At 51.5% G+C, this 24,309-nt stretch overlaps 1 protein-coding gene across 1 annotated transcript; it reads right to left on the reverse strand.

The window, feature by feature from the left end:
• Positions 1 to 7,093: 7,093 nt before the first annotated feature.
• Positions 7,094 to 14,823, reverse strand: DES (desmin). The gene is made up of 9 exons (XM_068544382.1): positions 14,124 to 14,823; positions 12,826 to 12,886; positions 12,609 to 12,704; positions 12,332 to 12,493; positions 12,046 to 12,171; positions 11,419 to 11,639; positions 9,723 to 9,766; positions 8,112 to 8,194; positions 7,094 to 7,898 (listed from the first exon to the last, which is right to left on the reverse strand). Exons 1-9 carry the CDS (start codon positions 14,702 to 14,704, stop codon positions 7,857 to 7,859), a joined length of 1,416 nt encoding a protein of 471 aa, XP_068400483.1. The 5' UTR covers positions 14,705 to 14,823; the 3' UTR covers positions 7,094 to 7,856.
• Positions 14,824 to 24,309: the final 9,486 nt, after the last annotated feature.

The raw sequence follows: 24,309 nt of genomic DNA on the forward strand, positions 1-24,309 counted from the left end.
AGGTGAGAAGTGGGGTCTGACAAGAGGACATTTGCTTGCTAAGGTCTCTATCCTGATGGCTGATGGGGGCCACTGCAGGGCGTTAAACAGTAGGAGAATGTGGTCAGAGGTGTGTTTTAGAAGGATCCCTCTAGCAGCCACAGTGTGGAGGGTGGATTCGAGATGGGAGATGTGGAAGGCAGTTAGACCCATGGTTCTCAAAATATGGCCTCTGTTAAAAATACAGATTTCCAGGCTCCACTCCCACAGGTGCAGGTTCAATGTGGGGCGCTGGGAGGGCTCAGGAATTGGTACATCAGTAGCCCAGTGACTCTGATGCATCTAAGAGTTGTACCTTGAGAAACATCAAGATAGGACATTACTGCTTTTAAAAGTCTAAGTGAGACTTTTGTGATGAGACAGTCTGTATCTTGACTCTGGTGGTAGTCATATGAATCTACACATGCAATAAAATTGCACAGAACTAAATGCACGTGCGCGCGCGCGCACACACACACACACACACACACACACACACACACTGAGTGCACAAATTGGTAAAACCTGAAGAAGGTGGGCTATATCAATGGCAGTTTCCTGGTTGTGAAAACAGATGGGGGAAACCATTGGGGGAAAACAGATGAATGATATACAGGATCTCTCTGTATTGGGTTTTTTAAAAAGTATTTTTTTATTTGGCTGCTCCAGGCCTTAGCTGCAGCATGTGGGATCTTTTAGTTGTAGCATACGAGCTCTTAGTTGCGTCAGGTGGGATCTAGTTCCCTGACCAGGGATCAAACCTGGGCCCCCTGCATTGGGAGTGCGGAGCCTTAATCACTGGGCCACCAGGGAAGTCCCTCTGTATTGTTTCTAGTTCACATAACTGCATGTGAATCTACAATTATCATAAAAAGTTTAAAAAGATGTTTAGGTGAGAGACACAGGCCTGACCTTGAGCCCTGAGGGATGAAGCCTGGGAAAGGCAGGGGGGAGCCAAAGGAGGAGCCGGGAGTCATTAGATGGAGAAAGGTACTCTTATTCACCCCCCATGCCCCCCACCCCGTCATTCTGGGAGGCCCAAGTCAAAGTGTGCTTGTGTCTGTGTGTGCATGGAGAGGGCAGAGAAGAAACAATTTAAATTCTGAATTATGCCTACAGGGACCAAGAGCCTTGAGGGATAAAACCTTTGGTTTTAGTTTACATACATTAAAGCTTACTCTTTGCGATGTGCAGTTCTCCTGATTTTGACACATGCAGACAACTGTGCATCTGCTACCCCAGGACCGTACAGGACAGTCTCTTCACCCTAAAGATCGGCTGGAGCCTCCCCTTTGTAGTCAACCTCGCCCCCTCCCCAACCCAGGCAACCACTGATGCTGAATTGAATTCTTAAATGTAAATTGAATTCTAAAAAGTAAAAATGTGGGGGAAGACATTGTAAGCAGATGGAACACCAAGACCAAAGGATTTGGGACTTCCCTGTGGCGCAATGGTTGAGAATCTGCCTGCCAATGCAGGGGACACGGGTTCGAGCCCTGGTCTGGGAAGATCCCACATGCCACGGAGCGACTAGGCCCGTGTGCCACAATAGTGAGCCTGCGCGTCTGGAGCCTGTGCTCCGCAACAAGAGAGGCCGCCACAGTGAGAGGCCCGCGCACCACGATGAAGAGTGGCCTCCGCTCGCCACAACTAGAGAAAGCCCTCGCACAGAAACGAAGACCCAACACAGCCATAAATTAATTAATTAATTAAAAAAAAAAAGACCAAAGGATTCAAGACTGTTTTTAAAAACCAATAATCCAAAACTTCCTACCACTGTGCCTCAACAATTTGCATGGAAAACGGTAGGTGGTCTGCAAATAAATGTTGGCTGGTTGGCTGGTTGGTTGAATAAATGAACTGTATGGTCTTGATCAAGTCACCTAACATCTCTAAGCCTCAGCTTCCTCATCTATAAATTGGGGGTAGCCCAACTCAGGGTTTACTCATTCATTCAACAAACATTTTTGAGTTCCTACTGTGTGCCTGGCGCTGTGCTAGCCACTAGGGAAATAGCAGCAAACAAAACAGACGAGGGTTCCTGCCCCCATGTTGCTTATATTCGAGGAAGGAGACAACTATAAAGAAATAAAGAAATGATAGAGATCATTAGAAGAAGATGAGTATTGTGGGAAAATGGAGCAGGATAAGGGAGATGGGAGTGTAGTGGGGGCTTGCACTTTCAAACAGGGTGATGGTGGGAATTGGCCTCGCTAGGAGCAGTTGAGCCAATCTTGAAGGGGTAGGGAGGCAAACGGGGTAGAAGTCTCGGCAGGACTGCTTCAGACAGAGGTGGGATATGCCCTGTGGGCTCCAGAAGAGCCAGGAGGCCAGCGGGGCTAGAAGGAGTGAGGGGGGAGACTGGAGGGACAAGAGGTTGGACAAGCAGCAGGGGCCAGGTAACCTAGACTCTTGTAGGCCATGGATTTTTTCTTTTTTTTAAAATAGATTTATTTATTTATTTATTTATTTATTTATGGCTGCATTGGGTCTTCGTTGCTGCACGCGGGCTTTCTTTTTAGTTGCAACGAGCAGGGGCTACTCTTCCTTGCGATGCGCAGGCCTCTCATTAAGGTGGCTTCTCATGGCACACGGGCTTCAGCAGTTGTGGCTCGCGGGCTCAGTAGTTGTGGCTCACGGGCTTAGTTGCTCTGCGGCATGTGGGATCTTCCCGGAGTAGGGCTCGAACCCATGTCCCCTGCATTGGCAGGCAGAGTCTTAACCACTGTGCCACCAGGGAAGCCTGGCCATGGCTTTTTTATTCCTAGTGAAAACAGAAGTCATCTCAGAGGATTTTGTGAGCCAAGGAATTACATGATCTGACGTAGGTTGTTGTGATGGCTTTAAATTAGTATATTAAATATTAAAATGAATATTAACTACTTAAAAGGGCCTGGCACAGAGCCTGGAACATGGATTGTGCCTCTTCGGTTTGAATGTCCATTATGGGGGCATTCACTGAAGTGTGGGCAGGAGTGTGTGGGCCTGGGTAGGGAGGGTACAGGCCCTTGCAAGTCGCGGACGCCCTCTCCTGGAGGAGCCTGCACTAGCTGTGACACTGGAAGCCCTCAGGCCCTAACCAGGGCCCTCACCCAGAGCAGCTGGCTGCAAGGCGCTCATCTGTCCCTCAGAATGGCCCCACAGTGCCCTGCGGCCTGGCACCGGGCTGGTGTGTACTGCCAGTCTGCCCTGCCTTGCAGTCACAAGCCTGTGGTGTCATGGAAAGAAATCTGCGCTCTGGAGGCCAAGGAGCAGGGGCCCCGGTACTCTTCTGCCATTGATACGCTGTGTGACCTTGACAGCTCACTCCACCTCTCTGGGCCATGGGGAGTTTCCTCCAAGTCATAATGATGCACCATGTGCTTGGCACATGGTAAAAGCTCACTGTTTGTTGAATCAGTGAATGAAGTGGGGACCATCAGCCTTTCTGATAAATATTTAATTTAGAGAAAAGTAAATAAAAGGGCCCAGTGGGTATTCACTCAACAAGTATTTAAATATTTGATGGGCACCTTCTGTGGACCAAACCCTTTTCCGGGCACCAGGAATGTAGTAGTGAATAAAATGAATGAAAACCTTGCCCTTGGGTAGCTGACATTTTAGGTGTCGAACTAAAGGTCTATGATATATTTGCATATGTGTCCTGGTCAGGCTCGTGGTCAGAGGAGGAATGAGGGAGGCGGTGAATGGGTGGAATGATTTGTCTCCAGGGAGAGGGGTGGCAGGGTAGCCAGAGTGGACAGACAGGGTAGGAAAGTACCCACTGAGACCTCAGTTCTCGGCTTAGGGACCTATTTGCCTCCACAATCCTTCCCACTCCACCTCCTCAAGTGGGGCCTGAGTTGGTCTGGAACTGGTCCCACCGGTCCAGTGCGAAGCTGGTTAGCCCTTTCTGAGCCCTCTCATTTCCCAGTATTTAGAGTCTTTTTTTTTTTTTTTAATCTCTGAGTAGGGTGATTTTGGTTTTCTTTTAATAAATTTTGTATTTCCTAGATTTTCTAAGAAGAGTTTGCAATATTCTGATTACAGATTTAAAAATAATCATGCTGGTATTGCATTTTTATTTGCTTTTCTCATGGAGTTTCACATTTTTTTAACAACACAAGTAACAACTGGGTTCTGTTCCATAAGAACTGTATTAAGTATTTGACCCTGAGCTGCTAGAGGGCAGGGTGTATTTTATTTAGCTTAACTTTCCTCCACAGTACTTTAGAAAACAGTCTATATGCTCAAAAAATACTGAATCAAACACATATTAAGACCTCATCTGTTACCTTCTATTTATACGGTTGTACTCTACAATTAAACAAACATCATGCAGCATTAAACCTTTTGTTGTTTGTATTCAAAAGTAAAAATAAAATACTTCCAAATGCACGATTTATGGTTTAGTCACACACCCCACTCTCTTCTGGTTAGGTTCAGGAGGGCAGAAGGTCCAGAGGTGCTGTGGGTAGGGTACAGAGGAGCAGAAGACAGGACCGAGGTCTCAACCCCCCCTCATATGCTCCCACTAGAACACCACTACTTTGACCTTCTAACTCCCTTCCCCCTCCCCCATGACTCATGGCTGAAGGAGGTAAAACCCAGCAATGCCAAGGGTGAATTAACACCTGGTGGTTGTAGAGTCTTGAAGGAGAAGATGCCAGTGTCCCAAGGAGCAGGGAGAGGTTTTGCCATGGAGGTGATGGGGTGTATGTGTGGGCGCGGGGTGAGGGCACACTGAAGGTCTGGGTGTATGTGTATGACCACATGAGACCCAGATCTTTTTTGGTTTATTTTTGTCCATTCTCTGGGAGCCCCACATCCATTTCCTCTGCCCTAGATTCCTGGGTCACTGCTCAGCTCCTAAGGAGAAAGACAAAGCAGAGGGCTTAGAATCTCCAGAATCTCCAGTCCCAGGAAGGCTCTGCTCAGAGAATGCTTTCCCCTGGGCCTCCCCTCTTCTCTGAGGACAGGTGGATAGCCGTCACAGGGGCAGATGTGTGCTGAGAAGGAAGGACTTTCTGACCTTCAGAGCTGTCCCAGCTAGAAGGGGCTACCGAGGAGGCACTGTGTTCTCGGACCCAGAGACATTCAAGCAGAGCCTGAGGACTGCTCATCAAGGTGTGGGACAAGGCCGGGGAGGGGATTTCCACATTGTGGAGGTCATTGCTTGGGGGACTCTGAGGTCTGGATCTGAGAGTCTAAAAGTCCTACACTCCCTCCTTCTTAGTGACCAGTCTGCACATAAGCTTTTTTTTTTTTTTAAGGATTTAATTTTATTTATTTTTGGCTGTGTTGGGCCTTCGTTGCTGCGCGTGGGCTTTCTCTAGATGTGGCGAGCCGGGGCTACTCTTCTTTGTGGTGCGCGGGCTTCTTATTGCAGTGGCTTCTCTTGTTGCAGAGCACAGGCTCTTGGCACACGGGCTTCAGTAGTTGTGGCTCACGGGCTTAGTTGCTCTGCAGCATGTGGGATCTTTCCGGACCAGGGATCGAACCGGTGTCCTCTGCATTGGCAGGCAGATTCTTATCCACTGCGCCACCAGCGAAGTCCCTGCACCTAAGCCTTTTATGGGAAGGTAGGGATGACTCTAAGACCTTCTCTGACCTCTGTGTCCCTTTATCCTTTGTGGGGTAGGTGAGCGCATGGAACTCATTCAGGGGAAAGAAGAAAGAGGCGAGAGGCTCCGGAGATTACTCACAGATACACACACACCACCACTTATCCACTCGGGCCCACCTCACCCAGGTGTTTCTCTCACAGAGAGACTAGCTCTGATTCCAGCGCCCCCAACAAGCTCGAGGTTAAGAAGCCCCTCACCCATCCCTCCTCCTTGATCCCAATGTGAAGACACAGAAAATGCTACTTCTAATTTCATTTGGAGTTCCACCACCAGTTGATTGGGGGCATTCTGGGGCCTGCAGGGTTCACTCCGTTGGAGAATTTGGGGGAAAGAAAGGCACCTTAGTCACCAGTGGCAGAGGGTGTGGACATGGGGTGTAGCCCCAGATGCTCCCAGGGCAAGGTGAAGGATAGCATACGTCGAAGAAGGGGTCCTTCCTGGAGGGAGGGACCACACAAGCTAGAGGGGGAGCCTGGCAACTCGTGAGCCAAGGCCACATCCAAGGAGGGGGAGAAAGTGACACCAGAAAGGCTTTGGAAGCTTCTGGAAAAAGCCAGTTAGGAATGGCACACTAGGGACTTTAAGAGTAAAACCGCATTAGAGTTATTTTACCTACAGACTGTCCGAATTTATCATGTTTGTGATCTCTACCCTCTCCCCACCTCTGAAGTGTAATCCCTTAAATCTGAGGAGTGGCTGGAAGGCTGAGACCTGTGTGGATCCATCAAGCTTCCTAAATCTCTGATCCACCTGGAATTTATTTTTTGGAAGGAGTGAAAAAACAGCCAGCTTTCACTCCTGCTCTTGCCCATGGCTACCCAAGTGCCCCCACGCCCTATATTGAGTAATTAAGGTTTCCCCACAGAAACCTTTAACGTACCTGTGTTAATGTTTCATTCCATGATTTCCTTTTTTTTTTAATATGTCCTACCTTCCCCTCCCATCTTCCCAAATTCTCCCTAAAATTCCCTTTGGTATTTTAATTGAGATTGTATTGCACTGAAATTATAAATTAACATCGGATGACTTGACATCACATCTTTAGAGTATTGAGTTTTCTTCTCCAAGAACAAGATAGAGCTTTCTATTTTTCTTAACATTGTTATTTTTCCTGAATCTGGCTTTGAGCTTAAAAGATGCAGGTTTAGTGGAAAGAAAGTGTAAGCTTCTTTAGGGAAGGGACTGAGGGAGCCCTACTTCAGAGCCAGTCTGTGGGGTCAGTCCTGGAACTGGGGCCTAACGAGAGGTATCTGTGATTCCCCAACCAAAGCCCCCTGCCCAGCCCCCTCCCCCATATGCTACACACATACAGCAAGGCTGGGAGGCTCTGGGGACAGAAGGGGTGACAGGCCCTGCGGGACAGTCTAGCTGGGCAGGAAGGCAGCACACAGTCCATCTCAAGAGGTGGTGCGACAGGGCCCTGGGGTTCCCCAGAGGAGACCTGGCAGTCAAGACAGCAGGGGCCATGCTAGGCTTGTGCTTATCTTTTTATTGTTTCTGTCCAGAGCCTCTGCAGCAAGGGAGGGGCAGGCACAGGGAAGTGGGCACCCCGGCCACCTGCCTGAGACCGCTCTCTGCCTCTCTCCTCTCTTCTCTCTAGCATCTCGCCCACCCTCTCTCCTTCTGAATCTCCTGCTCCCACATCTGGCACCTTCGGGGGTTCCCTCTTGCAGCCCCTGCTTTCTAAGCCCACCCTGGGAAAGTAATGGACCATGGGGTCAGTTTCAAGCCCCACAGTCTCCACAGAGGGCTATGTCCCTAGTTACCTGCCTGGCTTGCTGAGGATGCTGCCCTTTCTGACTCAGGCTGGGGAGAGGGGGTGGGGGAGGTCCATGGGGCTTGAGCCTGACCCTGCGGGGTCCCTACACCCTGCTCTGGAGTCCTCTCCAAAGCCAGAGGCTAGAGCCTGAGGTCACGGATGTGGGAGGGGCAGGGCCACTGCTGTGCCTTGGCTCCATCCCGGCTCTGCCCAGAACACTACAAGGGCAGCCAAGGGCCAGGCTCACTCACTTCCAACATCCACACCTCACACAGCAGGGGGCTCCCTGTGCCTGGGAGGGTTCAGCCACGTCCCCTGTGGGGACCATGAGGGGTGGTCGGTGAGCAGGGGTCAGAGGCTGTGAGGGGAGCACTGTGGCTGGGTGCGGTGTCCTGGGATAGAAGGAGGCTGGCTTTAGGAGGCAGTGAGGACAGGGGTGAGGACGGTCTCTGATGGCAGAGGGGTCTCTGGCTTTAGAGCACCTCGTGTTGCTGCTGTGTGGCCTCACTGACGACCTGGAGAGGAAGAGAAACCCAGTCTAACCCAGTGCTGGCCAGAGAATGGAGCCATGGCCCCGGGGCCACCTCCACCCCAGCACAGCAGGATCCCCTCTGCCCCCAGGCAGGAGCCTGAACCAGCACAGCTGGTGGAAAGCACCTGGCTGACAGCCCCCCGGACACACCCCAGAGGCCCCCGTCAAGGGTAAGGGGACCAGGCAGGCCACTCACCTCCCCGTCCCGGGTCTCGATGGTCTTGATCATCACTGTCTTCTTGGTATGGACCTCAGAACCCCTTTGCTCAGGGCTTGTTTCTATAACAGATCCATCCACATACTCAGACTGACCAAGGCCACACCTGGGCTCTTCCTGTGGCTGGGAGTCCTTCCCTGGTCCCACCGGGCAGAGCCCGGAAGACGCCCACCCCCTCAAGATGGGCCTGTTACTTTTTCAGCAAAATGTCCTCACCTGTCCTTAAGCCCAGCACCCAACAGGTGGCTCTGCAGACCCAGGGACCTGTCTCAGGGCTGGGATAAGATCAGGAGCCAACAGATGTGCTCCAGGTGCCGGTGGGTTCAGGACGGCAGGGGATCCCCGAGGCCCAGGCCGCCCAGCATTCCCACCACCCCCCCACACACACACCTCCTCGCTCCCTCTACACCCCTGGCTGCAGGAGAGCCCTGCATGAATTTGTACCCTGACAGGACCCCCAAAGCCCAGAACCAAGATACTCTTTTGGAGGACCTCATGGTACCCAGCCCCCTTAAGACTCCAGATGAGCAGTTTGATGTCTTAATGAAAGAGAGATGGAGAGGAGTCAGTCACTGATTCATTGTGCCCTTGGCCAGTCACTTGTCCCTCTGTGCCTCAGTTTCCCCACTATTAAATGGTAACAATGGTACTTTCCCTATAATGGCCCAGAACTATTGGCTTGTAAAAGCATTAAGCGATTTTAAATGCAAGGCTCACACTTGGTGTCTGGATAAACTACTAACTGAAAAGAGACGTTCTGAGTTTTATAGGAAGGGTCAAATTTAGGTCCTTGGTATTATGAGTTTGGTGTTGGTGAATCTCCTTAGCAGGCAACCAGCCTGTGATGAACATTGTAACTCGGTGGAGCACAGCGTGTATTTTTTCCTGATGAAAATGAACATCGAATATATAAAAGGTTTGATCTAGGAAAGGCGAAGCTGCCAAGGACTCCAGCTTGCTTTCCTAATGTATCATTATAGCATGTTTTTCTGCTCTCTGGGGTTTGGAAACCACTCTATCTGCATATTACTAACATCAGAATGGCAGAATGCCCTAGGAGTTCGTTCTTTTAATTGTTTGGCTTTGCTAAGGTTTGGCTTCATTTTTTAAAACATGCACCCAACACCTTGCTCCAGCAAACTGGAGGTGTTCAACAAGCAGCTGGGGGGGGGGGGCAGGGGGGAGTGCTTGGCAACTTGCCAAACGGACAATGAGTGGTGGGTGCCTTGTAGCCCAGGATATATGGTTCTAGATGCTCCTGCTGCCTGGTCTCCAAGGACACCCCTGGTACCTTGGAGTTTGGGCATATTAGGAAACAGAAACTACTGGCCATTCAATACTCCCAGAAGGTGCAGGGGGCATGGTCATGCAATACAATACCATGAAATAAAATAAAATTAAAAGCTCCCTCTGTTAGAAGGCGCCTCTATCTAAACACCCCCGTCCTCCTGTAGCAGCCCCCTTTCTCTTCCCCAGACCCCAGCCCTGTCCCTACGGTTCTATCCTCCCCTCCTGGCTGGCCTTGGGCAGTGCCCACGCTGGATTCCTATCCCCTGCCACCCCAGCCTCCACTTGCCAACATGCACTCACCTCGGAAGTTGAGGGCAGAGAAGGTCTGGATAGGGAGGTTGATCCTGAAAGGGGAGAGACCAAGCCCCCAAAGGGTTAGGACCCTCCATCTCTCTCTGTGACCACCCCTCAAAGCTTGCCCTGGTCCTCTGTAAACACCATCCTCAGCTGTCCCAGTCCCACTGACTTCAACACTGCTCGGGGCATGGGGCCAAAGGCCAACTCCAGCTGTCCCAGGAACTTTCCCTTCTGGAAGGATCACCCATTCCATCTCTGACCTGCTGGTGTGACACCAGAACCCCCGACACCACTGCACCCTCCATTGCACCAGGATTTGCTTCTTGCCCTTGGCACTGCAGGGTGTATCAACAGCAGCTGTGGGTGACATCCACTGTGTGTGCCCACCCTCCAGTCAGGCTGGGAACCTCTGGCCCATTATTCACTTGAGGGCAAGTTCCAGGAGCTGCCACCCCCATTTATGCCTAGTGCTGGGAAAATGCAATGCCACTTAAGGGGTCATTATATGCAGATGTTATTCTACAATATCTGAAATCTTTCTTTGTATAAATCTGTATCTAAATATGTCTGCCGAGCTTTTTAAACTTCAGATTTTATCATTTTTGTGAGTATCAATGGGCATCATTTTGTTGAGTAATTGACCTGTTATTAATTGATGATAAATTTACATAGGTGAAGGGGCTTCCCTGGTGGCACAGTGGTTAAGAATACGCCTGCCAATGCAAGGGACACGGGTTCGAGCCCTGGTCTGGGAAGATCCCACATGCCATGGAGCAACTAAGCCCGTGTGCCACAACTACTGAGCCTGCGTGCCACAACTACTGAGCCTACGTGCCACAACTACTGAAGCCCATGCGCCTACAGCCTGTGTTCCACAACAAGAGAAGCCACCGCAATGAGAAGCCCACGCACCAAAACGAAGAATAACCCCCGCTCGCTGCAACTAGAGAAAGCCCGCGTGCAGCAATGAAGAACCAACGCGGCCAAAAATAAATTAAATAAATAAATAAAATAAATTTATATAAAAAAAGTCTACATAGTGAAATGCATAGATTTTTAGTGTGCAATCCAGTGAGTTTTGATCAGTGTCTACAACCATGTAACCACCAGTTGAAATCAAGATATAGAACATTTCCATCAATCAAGAAGGTTCCCTCGTGTCCCTTTCTGGTTGTATGTTGTTTTCTGTGTCTAGAGGTGATTTGCTCTGAGCGTATCATTGTGTCTTTTCCTATGAGCATATGTGTGTGTATACATGTGCATGTGCGTATGTGTGCACCCTCTGAGCACGAGTCTCTGCACCTTCTCTCTTAGCCTATCGTGTCCAAGCCCCTCTGTCTCTGTTTGTCTCTATCTGCCCCCTCCCTTTCCTTCCTCATCATTCCCCGCTCTGCTTCCATCTTTCTCTTGACTGGCAGTAATGTTTTATTACTGGTTGCTGAATATGGTTTTATGCTGCTGGTTCTTAATTCTGAAGATGGATGTGGGAATACTTATACTTCTCATTTTATAAAAGCTATTAATTAAATCACTTTTTACCCAGGTGGCCTTGGTTAATTCTCTGCAATTAGCAGAGTGGTGGACTCATATAATATTGTTTCCAGATCTTGTGAAGGTGATCCTGAGCCCTGCTTCAGGGCAGGAATGGGCCCCCAGCACCCCCCAGGAGCCCACAGCCAGCCCCTGCCTTGCCCCTCACCGGCTCTCCTCGCCCTCCAGCAGCTTCCGGTAGGTGGCAATCTCCACGTCCAAGGCCATCTTGACATTGAGCAGGTCCTGGTACTCGCGCAGGTGGCGGGCCATCTCATCCTTGAGGTGTCGGATCTCCTCCTCCAGGCGTGTGATGTTGTCCTGGTAGCCGCTGGCCTCACTAGCAAAGCGGTCCTCCAGCTCCCGCATCTGCCTCATCAGCGAGTCGTTCTGCAGGGGAGGGGCGCCCGGGTCAAGGACAGGCTGCGGTGGTGGTGATGGGGGGGACACTCGGGGCCCAGGATGGAGAGAGGCACAGCCTCGGGGCTGGGAGACAACCCCAGATGGCCAAGTCTAGGGCTTGTCAAACTCTTCTGAGCCAGGAAACTCTGAACTCAAATGAAGTCTCATGTGGAAACTCACAGAACAGAACTGATACAAGGGAGCATGACTGTTCGGCCTCCTCGCCTCCATGCAGGAGTCCCATGATTCCTGAGAGCCCCATTGGGAATCCACCTATCTTTTTTTATCCCTGTGGTAGATTTGAGCAGACAGAGACTCTGTGATGGGCCCAAGGTCACAGAGTGTGAGCTGCAGACAGGAAGGGCTAGACCAGGCAAGGTGGGCAGGGACTCACAGTGCCCTTGAGGGCATCGATCTCGCAAGTGTAGGACTGGATCTGGTGGCGGTACTCCATCATCTCCTGTTTGGCCTGGCGCAGCGCATCATTGTTCTTGTTGGCTGCCTGGGTCAGGTCAGACACCTAAGGGCAAAGAGAGGGGCCCTGAGATGACCAGGACACAGGTAGGGGTGGGCAAGGGAGCATGGAGACCCCAGGACCACCCTCCTCCCCAAAGATGGAGCGAGCCATAGGAAGTACCTCCAAACTGGGATTGAGGGGGACAGAGGGGCCAGAGTCCCACCTTTGACTTGTACCACTCCTCAGCTTCCGAGATGTTCTTAGCTGCGATGGTCTCATACTGAGCCCGGATGTCCCTGAGGGCGGCCGTGAGGTCTGGCTTGGACAAGTCCATCTCCACCTGGACCTGCTGTTCCTGAAGCTGGGCTTGCAGCTCACGTATCTCCTGCAGGGTACAGCTGGGCTTCAGTCCCCAACCAGGCCCCGCACGTATCCTCACACCCCAATTCCCGGAGCCCAGCACCACCACCCCCCTTCCAGCTGCTTTCACAAGGGCATACCTCTTCGTGCACTTTCTTAAGGAACGCAATTTCCTCGTTGAGAGATTCGATCCTGCGCTCCAGGTCAATTCGAGCTAGAGTGGCTGCATCCACATCCTGGTAAAGGTCAAGTGACAGGGATAGGGTCACTGATCACACGGTCAGGGCAGAGGGAGACCAAGGGCGACACAGAGGGGACAGAAGGGGTAAGGCTGCTGGGGGACCAAAGAGGGCTCACCGCTCGGAAGGCAGCCAAATTGTTCTCCGCTTCTTCTTTCAGCTGAATTTCCTCTTGCATCCTGGCAGAGACAGGCAGAAGGACAGATAGTTGGTGGGGATAAAACTGGCAGTGGAGAAGACTGACTGGGGGCTGCCCAGGGAGTGGGCTCAGGACAGAGAGAGGAGGCCTGGCTGCTGGATAGGGACAGGAGGCCCCGCCCACACAGGGAGGGAACAGGAAGTGGCCCAATCTCTGCCCTGGAGCCACACCCTGGAAGTCTATGTCCTCACCAGATTGTGACTTCCCTGGGATTAAGAACCATGTCTATTTTTTGTTTGTTTGTTTTTATTTAATTTTAGCTGCATTGGGTCTTCATTGCTGCACATGGGCTTTCTCTAGTTGCGGTGAGCGGGGGCTACCCTTCGTTGTGGTGCACGGGCCTCTCATTGAGGTGGCCGCTTCTCTTGTTGCCGGTTTCAGCAGTTGTGGCTTGCGGGCTTTAGAGCGCAGGCTCAGTAGTTGTGGCGCACAGGCCCAGTTGCTCCGCGGCATGTGGAATCTTCCCGGACCAGGGCTCGAACCCCTGTCCCCTGCACTGGCAGGCGGACTCCCAACCACTGCGCCACCAGGGAGGTCCAAGAACCATGTCTATTTTATCCACCTCTGCGTTCCCAGGCCCCAGCCCCAGCCTGGCCCACGCAGGTGCTCATTTAACATTTGTGACCTGGCTAGTGGGCCAGTGACTCGGCTCACTACACCTGCTGCCTGTACGTACTGGGAGCCTGGTGAAGCCCACCATCTGGTCCTCCAAGCTTCCTGAGGGCTGCGGCCCCCACCCACTCTCCGCTTTCCTCTAGCTTATCGGTCCCCCCTGGAAAGCTTCAGCCGGGCCCAGGGGCCAAGATCCCCTCTCTACCCCCATCCGCAGGGCCTCATCACAGATGAGCTGAGAGCTATTGCTGGCCCCAGATTTCCTTGTCTCCTACCAACCTCCCCTCTCCCTCTGACTGCACATGGGCCTCCTTTCTCCATCCATGTGCCTGCCCAACCCCCAGCAACTTAAGATGCTTTTTTAAGAAGCACCTGGTCTCCCAAGGTCTCCCGTTTCCACCCCATGATGTCCCCAAGAAAATTCCTCGTTTGCAGACTGCGGGCACAGGGGAGAGACCTGGCGTCCCTCTCCCCTCCTGGGGGGACACAGGTAGACGACCCTCTCCCTGGGTACGACAGGGTGCTGACAGCTGGACCCAGCCCCAGGCCTAGCCTCCCGCGCCCAGCCCATGGAGAGGGGGATTCTGGGAGCGCTGGGTCCTCACTTGGCCTTGAGCCGCTGCAGGTCGTCCAGCAGGTTGTCCCGCTCGACGTCGACGCGGGCGCGCTGGTTGGTGAGCACCTCCACCTGGCGCCGCAGCTCGCGCAGCTCCTCCTCGTAGATCTCGGCCACCCGCGTCGGCTCCCGGCCCTTGAGCCGGTTCACCTCGGCAGCGAGCGCCGCGTTCTGCTGCTCCAGGAAGCGCACCTTCTCTATGTAGTTGGCGAAGCGATCGTTGAGCTCCTGAAGCTCCACCTTCTCGTTGGTGCGCGTGGTCAGGAACTCCTGGTTCACGGCGTCGGCCAGCGAGAAGTCTAGCAGCTCGCCCGCGCCGTAGGAGGAGGGCGCCGCGCGGGTTGCCCCCAGCCGGCTGGCCCGCAGCGACCCCAGGCCCCCGGCCCCGCCCGACGTGCGCGACACCTGGTACACGCGGGATGTCACCGAGCTCGAGGAGCCCTTGGTGCCGAAGCCCGCACGCGGGAACACCGGCGAGCTCAGCGGGGAGCCGAGCGGGAAGCCCGGGGCCCCGCCGAAGGTGCGGCGGTAGGAGGACACGCGCTGGCTGGACGAGTAGGCCTGGCTCATGGTGGCGGCGAGGGCGAGGCTGGGCGGCGCGGCGCGGAGGAGGAAGCGGCGGGCGGGCGGCCGGCCGGAGAGTGGCTGCGGCGAGGGGAGACAGGGCCCCAGGCCGTCGGCACTATTTGTATGCGTCCTGACATCAGCCCCCGCCGCCCCTCCCCTGACAGCTGCAGGATCCCGCTGTCCTGCCAGGAAAGGGCGGCCTCTGGCGTGGGGGCAGGGAGGCCAGCTCCCCCGCAAGAAGCCTGCGCCCCTCAGCCGGCGGGTGCGGGGCCCCTGAGGGGCGTGGGAGAGGCTGGTGGACCTAGGGGGGCAGAAGATGGGCAGGCCTGCCAACCGCCTCACCAGGGCTCAAGCATGTCTGGAGCCCCCAGGTAGGCCTGCCTTGCCTGCGGGCAGGGGAGAGAGCAGGGGAGAGGCTTCCATGTAGTTTGAGGGGCTCCTTTTTGCTGCAAGCAGATACTTTTGGGTCATTTCCTGAAGGCACAAGGCCTATTTCCAAGAAAGGCTCCAAGTCACCTTTTTTTCTAAAGCGTCTCTGAAAGTGAAGAACATTTAGGAGGGCTCAGGCAAAGACCAGGAGCCCATTAGCCAGGCCTAGAGGGGGAGGGTCTCTAGACAGGCAGGGAGGATGGGCGGGACCAGCCCGGGGCACTCAGCCATCCCCGCCAGAGCCCGCCTGCTCAGGTGTGTCCACTAGCCCCTGGGTTCCAGCTCCCAGCCTCAGTTTCCCTCTGAACTAGTGAAGGCCCTTTTCCTCCCCCCTACGGATGAGGGCAGGGCCTCAAGTTTATAAACAACAGGGTGATTTCCAGAAAGGGTCTGGTAGGCTCTCAGTTTCCAATTATAACAATTATAACATAACTGCACACTCTCAACCCTGCACCACCAGCTTCGCCTGCCTTCTGCCCCCCTTGAGCCCTCCCCCACCCCCTCTCTGATTCATACCCCTCCTCACACCACCCACGCCCACACACACCAGGGGTTTGTGTTTTGTCAGGAGCCTCATGTCAACCCAGCCATCTCCCTGGCAGCAACAGCTGCCAACCCCGAATACCAGAGCTGGTATTTATAGAGGAGAATGCATCAGTCCGGGAAACAAGCGCACAGGAGCGGAGCTCTGGGGGGTGGGGGCCGAGTACTTGAGGAGACAAGGGTGTCAGATGGTGGAGGAAGGCTTGGGGTGATGAGCCCCAATCACTTCCCACCCCCATAATGCTCCAAGCCCCCAGCAGGAATGGAGCCCTGCAGAGGGCTTGTCCATCCCTTCACAGGCCTCCTCCATTAGTACAAGGCACTGGCTGACCCCTAAGGACATCCCTACTTCTCCATGAATGCTGGCTGTCTCTCTGTACCTTCACCTGGCACTCTACAGGCCTCTCTCAAGCCTGACCCTTTTGGAAGGCAAAGCTTGGAAATAGAGGACTGGTCTTACCCTAGCTCTGCCATTACCAGCAGATGTAATTACAAGCAGGCAGGTCCTTCACTTCTCTGTGTCCTCAACTATAAAGTGGGAGTGGTCAGCCTGGCTGTGTCTACCGTCTAGGGCTTTGAAGGGGCTCAGGTAACAATATGCAAATAATAACACCTTATGTATTCTGAGCACCCATTGTGTGCCACTCTGCTAAGCACTCCCCACCCATGATCCCCAATTCTCTGACAACCCTATGAGGTAGGAAGTAGTACCATTCCCATTTTATAGCTCAGGAGGCTGAGGCAGTCTGACCCCAGATTGGGTGTGAATGTGCCAGGTGAACTGCAATGGGCTTTGTTGCTGCTGTATTTGCAAAGCCCTTTCACATTCAGTTTCTAATTTTTATCCTAGAGACGAGCTTATGAGGTGGGTGGGGAGTTCCAGGTATTCTTATCCAGCCTTCGAGTCAGTGCAATCTGTTGTGTTCTGGTTATTTTTGTGTCTCGTCTCCCAAAGTAGACTGTAGGCTCCTGGAGAATTTTGGAGATCATGTGAATCCTTAGCACATCCCAGGCAGCACTGTCCTTGTTTTAGTTCAGGCAGCTTTCTTTCCCATCCTCTTATTTTGCTACACACACACACACACACACACACACACACACACACACACACACCCCATGAGTGGACAGGTGACTCAGCTCCCAGTCAGTCTTATAACTGCATCCCTCTGACTGCAGTGATTGGCTCAAGGGGCAAGCCTAGACCTGAGTGGGGCCAATCAGAGATCTACCCTGGAATTTATAGATGGAACTGGAATTACTAAACTGGAGCCTGTGGTAACCATGTTTCCTGCCCACTGGGGAGTTCTTCTGGCATAGGAAGAAAGAGAGGTCAGCATGCCAGGAGAAACAGAGACACCCAGAGAGGAGGAGAATGCAGGGCTAGAAGTCCTAAATTCCATCCCCTGGGGCCCTGGTTCTGCAGTTCTCCCCTCAATATTGTGAGCTTCCCCAGTGTCCTTCCTGGCTTTGGGGCCAATAAACTTTTCCTTTATTTTTCCTTGAGACACTTGGTAATGGCTACTGTCACTTGTAACCAGAACAATCCTGGCTAATATACTGTAGGAGACTGTGCAACCATTTCCACAACACTAGGGAGGACAGAACATATTTGGGACTCTTCTCTGTGAATAGTCTCCAGACCACAAAAGGAAATTGCCCTTCGGACAAGCCCAAGGCCTCAGTTCCTTAGTGAAATGAGGCAGAAAACAAATAAATAAATTACGCCATCTATTCTCTAGTCAAAATCAACATTTACCAGACTTGGCTCTGAACCACTTGGAGCTGCTTCCAAAATTTGGTTCCACCCCTGAGGATTTGCTGCCATGGAGGGCAGCAAAACAACACTCTGAGGCTTGGAAGGCAGGTGAAAGAGGAGCATTCCAAACTATGTTCTGAACCAGGCAGGGAGCACCGCTGGAGTAAGATTTTAGACTCCCCTGAGGACTGCTTAGAACTGGACTTGCTAAAAATAATGATAATTTATCTGGATGGGTAATGTACTTAGCACATGATTCAAGAGGTCCTATTCTGTGGGTTGCCTTTTCACTCTCTTGATAGTATCCTTTGATGCACAAAAGTTTTAAATTTTGATGAACTCCAGTTTATCTATGTATTCTTTTATTGCCTGTGCTTTTGGTGTCATATACAAGAAATCACTGCCAAATCCAATGTGATGAATGTTATCCCCTGTGTTTTCTTCTAAGAGCTTTACAGTTTTATGTCTTTGATCCATTATGAATTAATTTTCATGTATAGTATAAGGTAAGGGTCCAACTTCATTCTTTTGCATGTGAATATCTAGTTTTCCCAGCACCATTTGTGGAAAAGACTGTCCTTTTCCCCTTGTTGAAAACAATTTAGCCATATATGTGAAGATTTTTTTCTGGGCTCTCTATTCTATTCCATTGACCTATATATCTGTCCTCACACCAGTACCACACTGTTTTGATTACTCTAGCTTTGTAGTAAGTTTTGGAATCAGGAAGTGTGAATCCTCTAACTTTGTTCTTTTTCAAGATGTTTTGGCTATGTAGGGTCCCTTGAGATTCCGTATGAATTTTAGATAGAAGGAGTTTTTCTACTTCTTCAAAAAACATTGGTGGGGTTTTGATAGGCATTGCACTGAATCTGCAGATCACTTTGGGTATTATTGACAGCTTAACAATATTAAGTCTTCCAATCAGTGAATACTGGATGTCTTTCAATATTTTTGTCTTCTTTATTTCAGCAATATTTTGTAGCTTTCAATGTACAAATCTTATGTTTCCTTGGTTATGATTATTTCTAAGTATTTTATTCTTTTTGTTGCTATTGTAAATGAAGTTGATCATGAGGGGTTTTCCCTTTATTCTGTTAATGTGGTATATTATACTGATTGATTGTCATATGTTGAACCATTCCTGCATTCCAGGAAAAAAATCCCATGTCATCATGTGTATAATCCTTTTAATATGCTGTTGAATTTGGTTTGCTAATATTTTGTTGAGAATTTTAGCATCCATATTTATAAAGAATATAGATCTGTAGCTTTATTTTCTTGTACATCTTTGTCTGGCTTTGGTATCAGGCTAATGCTGACCTCATAGAATGAGTTAAGAAATATTCCTTCCTTTTCAAATTTTTAGAAGAGTTTGAGAAGGGTTGGTGTTAATTCTGAAATGTTTGGTAGAATTCACCAAGAGAGCTGTCTTGTCCTACTTTTTTCTTTATTGGGAGGTATTGAGTCATTCTTCTTAATATCCTCATTTGTATTTATTTTCCTTTTTTTTTGGCCATGCCGCACAACATGCAGGATCTTAGTTCCCTGACCAGGGATGGAACCCGTGGCCCCTGCAGTGGAAGCACGGAGTCTTAACCACTGGACCACCAGGGAAGTCCCTCCTCATTTGTATTTCACTGAATGGATTTACCATAATTTATTTGGCCAATTGGCCAATTTTTTACTGATAGACATTTATATTTTTTCCAGTCTTTTGCTATTATAAACAATGCTGATATGAACATCCTTGGGATAAACTTTTGAACATATAAATTTTGGTAAGGTGTCTAAAAAAAAAAATGTAGCACTCACATTATTTTATGGTCACACCTCTCACCTGAGCTAAATAATATTGGAAACAGGAAGGTCCACCAAGACAAACCATTTCATTCAGGGTTTGCTGGGAAAAGGGGACAATTTATAAATGTGTGCACATGGTATGGTCCCTTGTACAATGGATGTTACCAATATATTTTGTTGAATCAATTATAGAAGGAAGTCAGTCCTGTTGTTTGCTTGAAATCTTCCCAGATTACTCTGACCTTGGAGAATCTTGGAAACTTAAGTTTGGAGGTAACTTCATAGGTCATGAGGTCGACCAACCCCACACCCCCACTTCTCAGTTAAGGCTTAACTAGTTTCTACTGTGACTCCAGCAAGCACTGCTCTAGTTTGAACCCCTCTACTGCCTGGGAACTCCAGGCAGCCCATTCCATTCCACAAAGAGTATTGGGTACCTAACAAGCCTCTGTTATGGGACAGCGGACAGCTTGGCTGTTAGAAAACATTTCCTTATATTTGAACCCAGGAGATGTCTCTGCTGTGCCTATTATTTCGCCCTGGGAGCCAAATAGAGCAAGAAGAAACTGCTTTCAGAGATCCACTCTTCAAATATTTGGGGGCAGTGCTCACGCCTTTTGGAGACTTTGCCTGTTTCACCATTCCCAATTTCTCTCCCTTCCCTGAACTAATGAACCAGCAAAACCCAAACTCATCATAGCCTCCAAGGCCCCACAGAACTGGCCCTGCCCATCCTGCCAACCTCAGCTCACTCACCTCTCCTTTGGGTTCACCTCACTTCAGCCACACAGCCTCTTTTCTGCTGGGTGACACTGCCAAGCTCTCCCTTGCCTTCCCCTAAGCTCAGTGACTAGAGGGCTGTGGATGCCTGGGCAGATCTCTGAACCTCACAGAGGGCTCCCTAGAAGACAAGGGCTCTGGCTACCCAAAGGACCTCCCAGACCCCACAGATGGCATGGATAGGGGGCAGGTGGCTGTTATGGGTAGATCGCTGGGATGGGGACACGGACTTGGCCAGCACAGGGCATTTGGATTGAGGAAAAACCTGAAAGAGGTCAAAAAGGAGAGAACCAGAAGTAACTTTTCCACCTTGCACTGCCAGGGAGTATCTCATCCACCCCTGGTCTGCTCCAGGATCCCAGATGTGAGACGGTGCTGATGCCTCCCCACGGTGCGCCCTCCTTCCACTGACTGACCCCCACCTCCAGGGTTGCCTTTGTCCCTTTATCAAGAGCCCATCCTCCTCTTTCTGCCTTTGTCCCTTTATCAAGGGCCCATCTGCCTCTTTCTGCCTTTGTCCCTTTGTCCAGGGCCCATCCTCCTCCTCTTTCTGTTTCCCAGCGTCCTCATGCTTCCATCCCAAGCTGGGTTGGGCCAGGAGACAGCCATTGCATGAGAGCCTTGGGGACAGTGTAGCAGGTATGAACTCTTGAGACCTGGCTCTTGCCTCAGCTTTGTGGGGAGGTAGGAGGCCCAAGCAAGGGGGTGTGGAGGTGGGGTGGTCAGCCAGAGGCTAAGATGTGGGTGCTTATCCTGGAAGTTCACCAACTAACCATCTGAACTACCTGGGCAATTCCTGTTTCCTCTCTGGCCCTGTCATGCCTAGATGTGAAAGGGGATCAGGCTGGGTCATCTCTGGAGCCCTCACAGCTTCTGACATCCTGAGTCTTTGGGCTCAGGGGGTGGGACATGGAGCGGTCCCTGGCTGAGCCCTCCCTGGCTCAGTGCTCCCAGAGCCCCTCCCCACGACGGTCCCCTTCCGTGCTGCCCGCCCCACCCCCATCTTCCTCTCAGCTCCACAGGCGGCTGAGGAGCCGGGAGTGACTGTAAAAGGGAAGGAATGTCCAGAGGCAATTGTTTCATCCTGATATCACCAGGGGGAGGTTGAGTTGGGGGGCCCAGCTGGAAGGGTGGCGTCAGGATTCTCCCTGAATCTCATCTCCACCCCCCCCCCTCCCCGCCCCGCGCTGCACTGGCCCCGCTGCCGCGCGCTCAGCCAGCAATCCACCCCCTCTCGTCTGCCACCGTCCACATCTCATTGGCTTAAGGCCTCCTAGCCTCCCTCTCCCAATTTTCTCCACCTCCTGACCCCAGACCCTCTCCTGGGCCCCTTCCTTCACGGCACCCCACCCCCCTGACCTAGCTCCTTCTCTGGGGAGGCTCCGCAGCCCCGGCTCTAACACCCTCCAGCCCCACACTCCTTTTACAGACATGGAGCGCTGCAGGTTTTCTGCCAAAGTAGGAGAAGTCTGAGGCTAATCTCACCTCCTCCCAGCTCCCAACTTCTACCAAATAGGATGCCTTGCACACTGGGGAGGAGGGGTGGGGGGAGGAGGGGGGGGAAGCTGAGCCTCAAGGGGAGGAGCTAATGAGATGGTGGAGATGAAAGTGCTTTGTGGACTCTGAGCATCCTGTAAATTTCAGGTGTTATTTGAATCAGTAAGAGGTTTGAGGTGGGGAGGATGGAGACGGAAGTCAGGTTGAAGGCAGAGGAGGGGGCTTTGCTAGCATGAAGGGAAGGTCCCCAGGAAGACATCCTGGTGCATTGGAAGCAGCATATGGCTGGGAGTCAGGAGGCCGGAGTCCTGGGCAACCCTGGATAAGCTGAGTGACCTTGGACTGGTTGCATCCCCTCTCTGGGTTTCAGTTTCTCCTTGCTTAAAATGAAATATCCTGGACATCCCCCCCCCCATTCTGACCCCCAAAAGAGGAGTGAGAGAGGCCCTTTCTTCTATAAAGTTGCCTCCCTGGGCTGCCTTCTCTGAAGCCTTTTTGCTCAGATAAACTCATCATCAAGCCAAACCCAGACACTGGCGCATCCCCAGAACAGACCCAGTCCCACCCTGTGTTGATGAGATGTGGCTACACCTGCCAGCAGAAATGGAATCAGCCTCCTCCATAGACACACGTTCTCCCTCCCCCCAGGTTCCCCGTGACTGCCCGGCCTCTCCTCCTCCCTCTCCCCTGGCTCCCATCTTGACTGTGTGAGCGTTTGGTCCTGCCCAACAAAATGGATGCAGCCCCCCACCCCTTCCTGGGCTCTTGGAGTCTCAGTTGTCCCCGCACATCTCTCCCCCCACCACATCCAGCCACCTCCCCACAATTCCCAGCTATCTGTGGAGGATACCCCTGAACTTCTCCAAATCCCCCCAGTCCTGAGCCATTTCCTAAAGAGGCAGGGGAGCCCACTCTCCCCAGCACAAACACACACCCTCCCCTCAGCTGAAACCCCCAAGAAGAACAAGAGAAAACTCTCTTTGACCAGACTAGGGTATATCTGGGTGGAAGAGGGGCAGAGGTGTGAGAATTGGAGTGGGAAGGTGTCAGGGTGAGTTGGGAGCAGCTGAGAAGGTGTAGGGTGGCACTGAGCCCTGCTCCAACCTCCGTGGAAGGGGATTTCATGGGCTTCTCTACCTACCCACAGACTCACACCCTAGAGAGTCGCTCAAGGCTTAACTCTAATCCCTCTGCTGAAATGTAAGCCCCTTCTTTCTTTCTTAGACCTTAACCCAGATAGAGAAAAGCAGCTTCCTTTCTTCCCTGGAATTCTCTGCCAGGTTCTTAGTGCCATCACTCAGCCCTCTCTTCTCCCTGCTTTATCCCCATTCCTTTCATCTTTCTTCATAGGCTTTTTTTGGTTTCAGCCCCTCCAGTTTGGTCATATCCCTGCTGTCTTGGGTGCTTTCCAGGTTTTCTACATCCCTCTGAGGCTGTAGAGTGCTTTAAACAGGGGCTGAGCACGCTGGCAATGACCTCACAGGGCCGCTATGCACAGTTGCTATCTATAGCCTTATAGGCTCACCCTCCTCTTCCTCCAGCCAACTGAGTCACAGTCAGCTCGGAGTCCACTCAGACCCCAGGGTCTTCTCTGCCACTCCAGACCACAGCCCATGACAGCACCCTGGGCTGTTCTTACTGCTGGCTCAAATGCTTATTCTCTGAATCATCCAAATACACAATGAAAGTGAGTCTTGGGTTCCAGAAGACACCTATTCTTGGTCTCTCAGTGTTTTTTGTTTTTTTTTTTTAATTTATTTTTATTTATTTATTTTTGGCTGTATTGGGTCTTCGTTTCTGTGCGAGGGCTTTCTCTAGTTGCGGCAAGTGGGGGCCACTCTTCATCGCGGTGCGCGGGCCTCTCACTATCGTGGCCTCTCTTGTTGCGGAGCACAGGCTCCAGACGCGCAGGCTCAGTAGTTGTGGCTCACGGGCCCAGTTGCTCCGTGGCATGTGGGATCTTCCCAGACCAGGGCTCGAACCCATGTCCCATGCATTAGCAGGCAGATTCTCAACCACTGCGCCACCAGGGAAGCCCCCAGTCTCTCAGTGTTTTTATAGCCCCAGTCCTCTACCCTCTCACACCTGTCCAGATAGACAGTCAATGGTCTAAGTTCCATTTGACTCTGCGGAGGTAAGGACAAGGGAAGGAATTTGGGGAGCAGCTGCTGGGCCGCTGCCTGGGTTCAAACTGGATCTACCACTCTTCAGTGAGTTGCTTCACCCCTCTGAGCCTCGGTTTCCTCACCTGTAAAATGATAAAGCAGCATAGGATTTGGGGAAGGTTAAATGAGAAATTGTCCGTAAAGCACTTAGCACAGTGCCCGGCACACAGTGAGCGTTCAGTAAGTGCCAGCCATTACTAAAATATTTTATCCCCTTTGGACCGATAAGGAAACTGTTTCATAGAGGTCCAGGAACTAGCTTGAGTCCTTGCTTTAGGACAGCAGATAGAGGGCCAAGTTTCATAGCCGAGACTGCCTAACTCCAAATCTCTCTATCACAGGCTATGCTGCCTCTGATAATAACGTAGCTACCACTTACTGTATACTAGGCATGGTATTCTGGACACCTGCCACATAAAATCACTGCATCTCTGATCTTCACAACACTGGGAAGTAACTATTAACCTCATTTTACAGTTATGGATACTAGGCTCAGAGAGGTTAGGTAAGTTCCATAAGGTTGCACAGCAAGTAAAAACAAAGTCTGGTTTTGAGCCTTAGTCCATGGCTCCTAGAAACCCAGCTCATTTCTCTGTGTGGTCGCTAAGGCCTTGCCATAGACTGACTTGGCAGGC

The sequence above is a fragment of the Eschrichtius robustus genome, chromosome 5, assembly GCF_028021215.1.
Source record: "Eschrichtius robustus isolate mEscRob2 chromosome 5, mEscRob2.pri, whole genome shotgun sequence".
NCBI classification, from domain to species: domain Eukaryota; kingdom Metazoa; phylum Chordata; class Mammalia; order Artiodactyla; family Eschrichtiidae; genus Eschrichtius; species Eschrichtius robustus.

Excerpts from the sequence above, each read along its gene's own strand:
- DES (XM_068544382.1), bottom strand. The coding sequence starts at position 14,704 with ATGAGCCAGGCCTACTCGTCCAGCCAGCGCGTGTCCTCCTACCGCCGC. Across the intron at positions 8,195-9,722 it reads CTCTGCCCTCAACTTCCGAG|AAACAAGCCCTGAGCAAAGG; the intron begins GTGAGTGCATGT and ends GATCTGTTATAG. Across the intron at positions 7,899-8,111 it reads TCGAGACCCGGGACGGGGAG|GTCGTCAGTGAGGCCACACA; the intron begins GTGAGTGGCCTG and ends CTTCCTCTCCAG.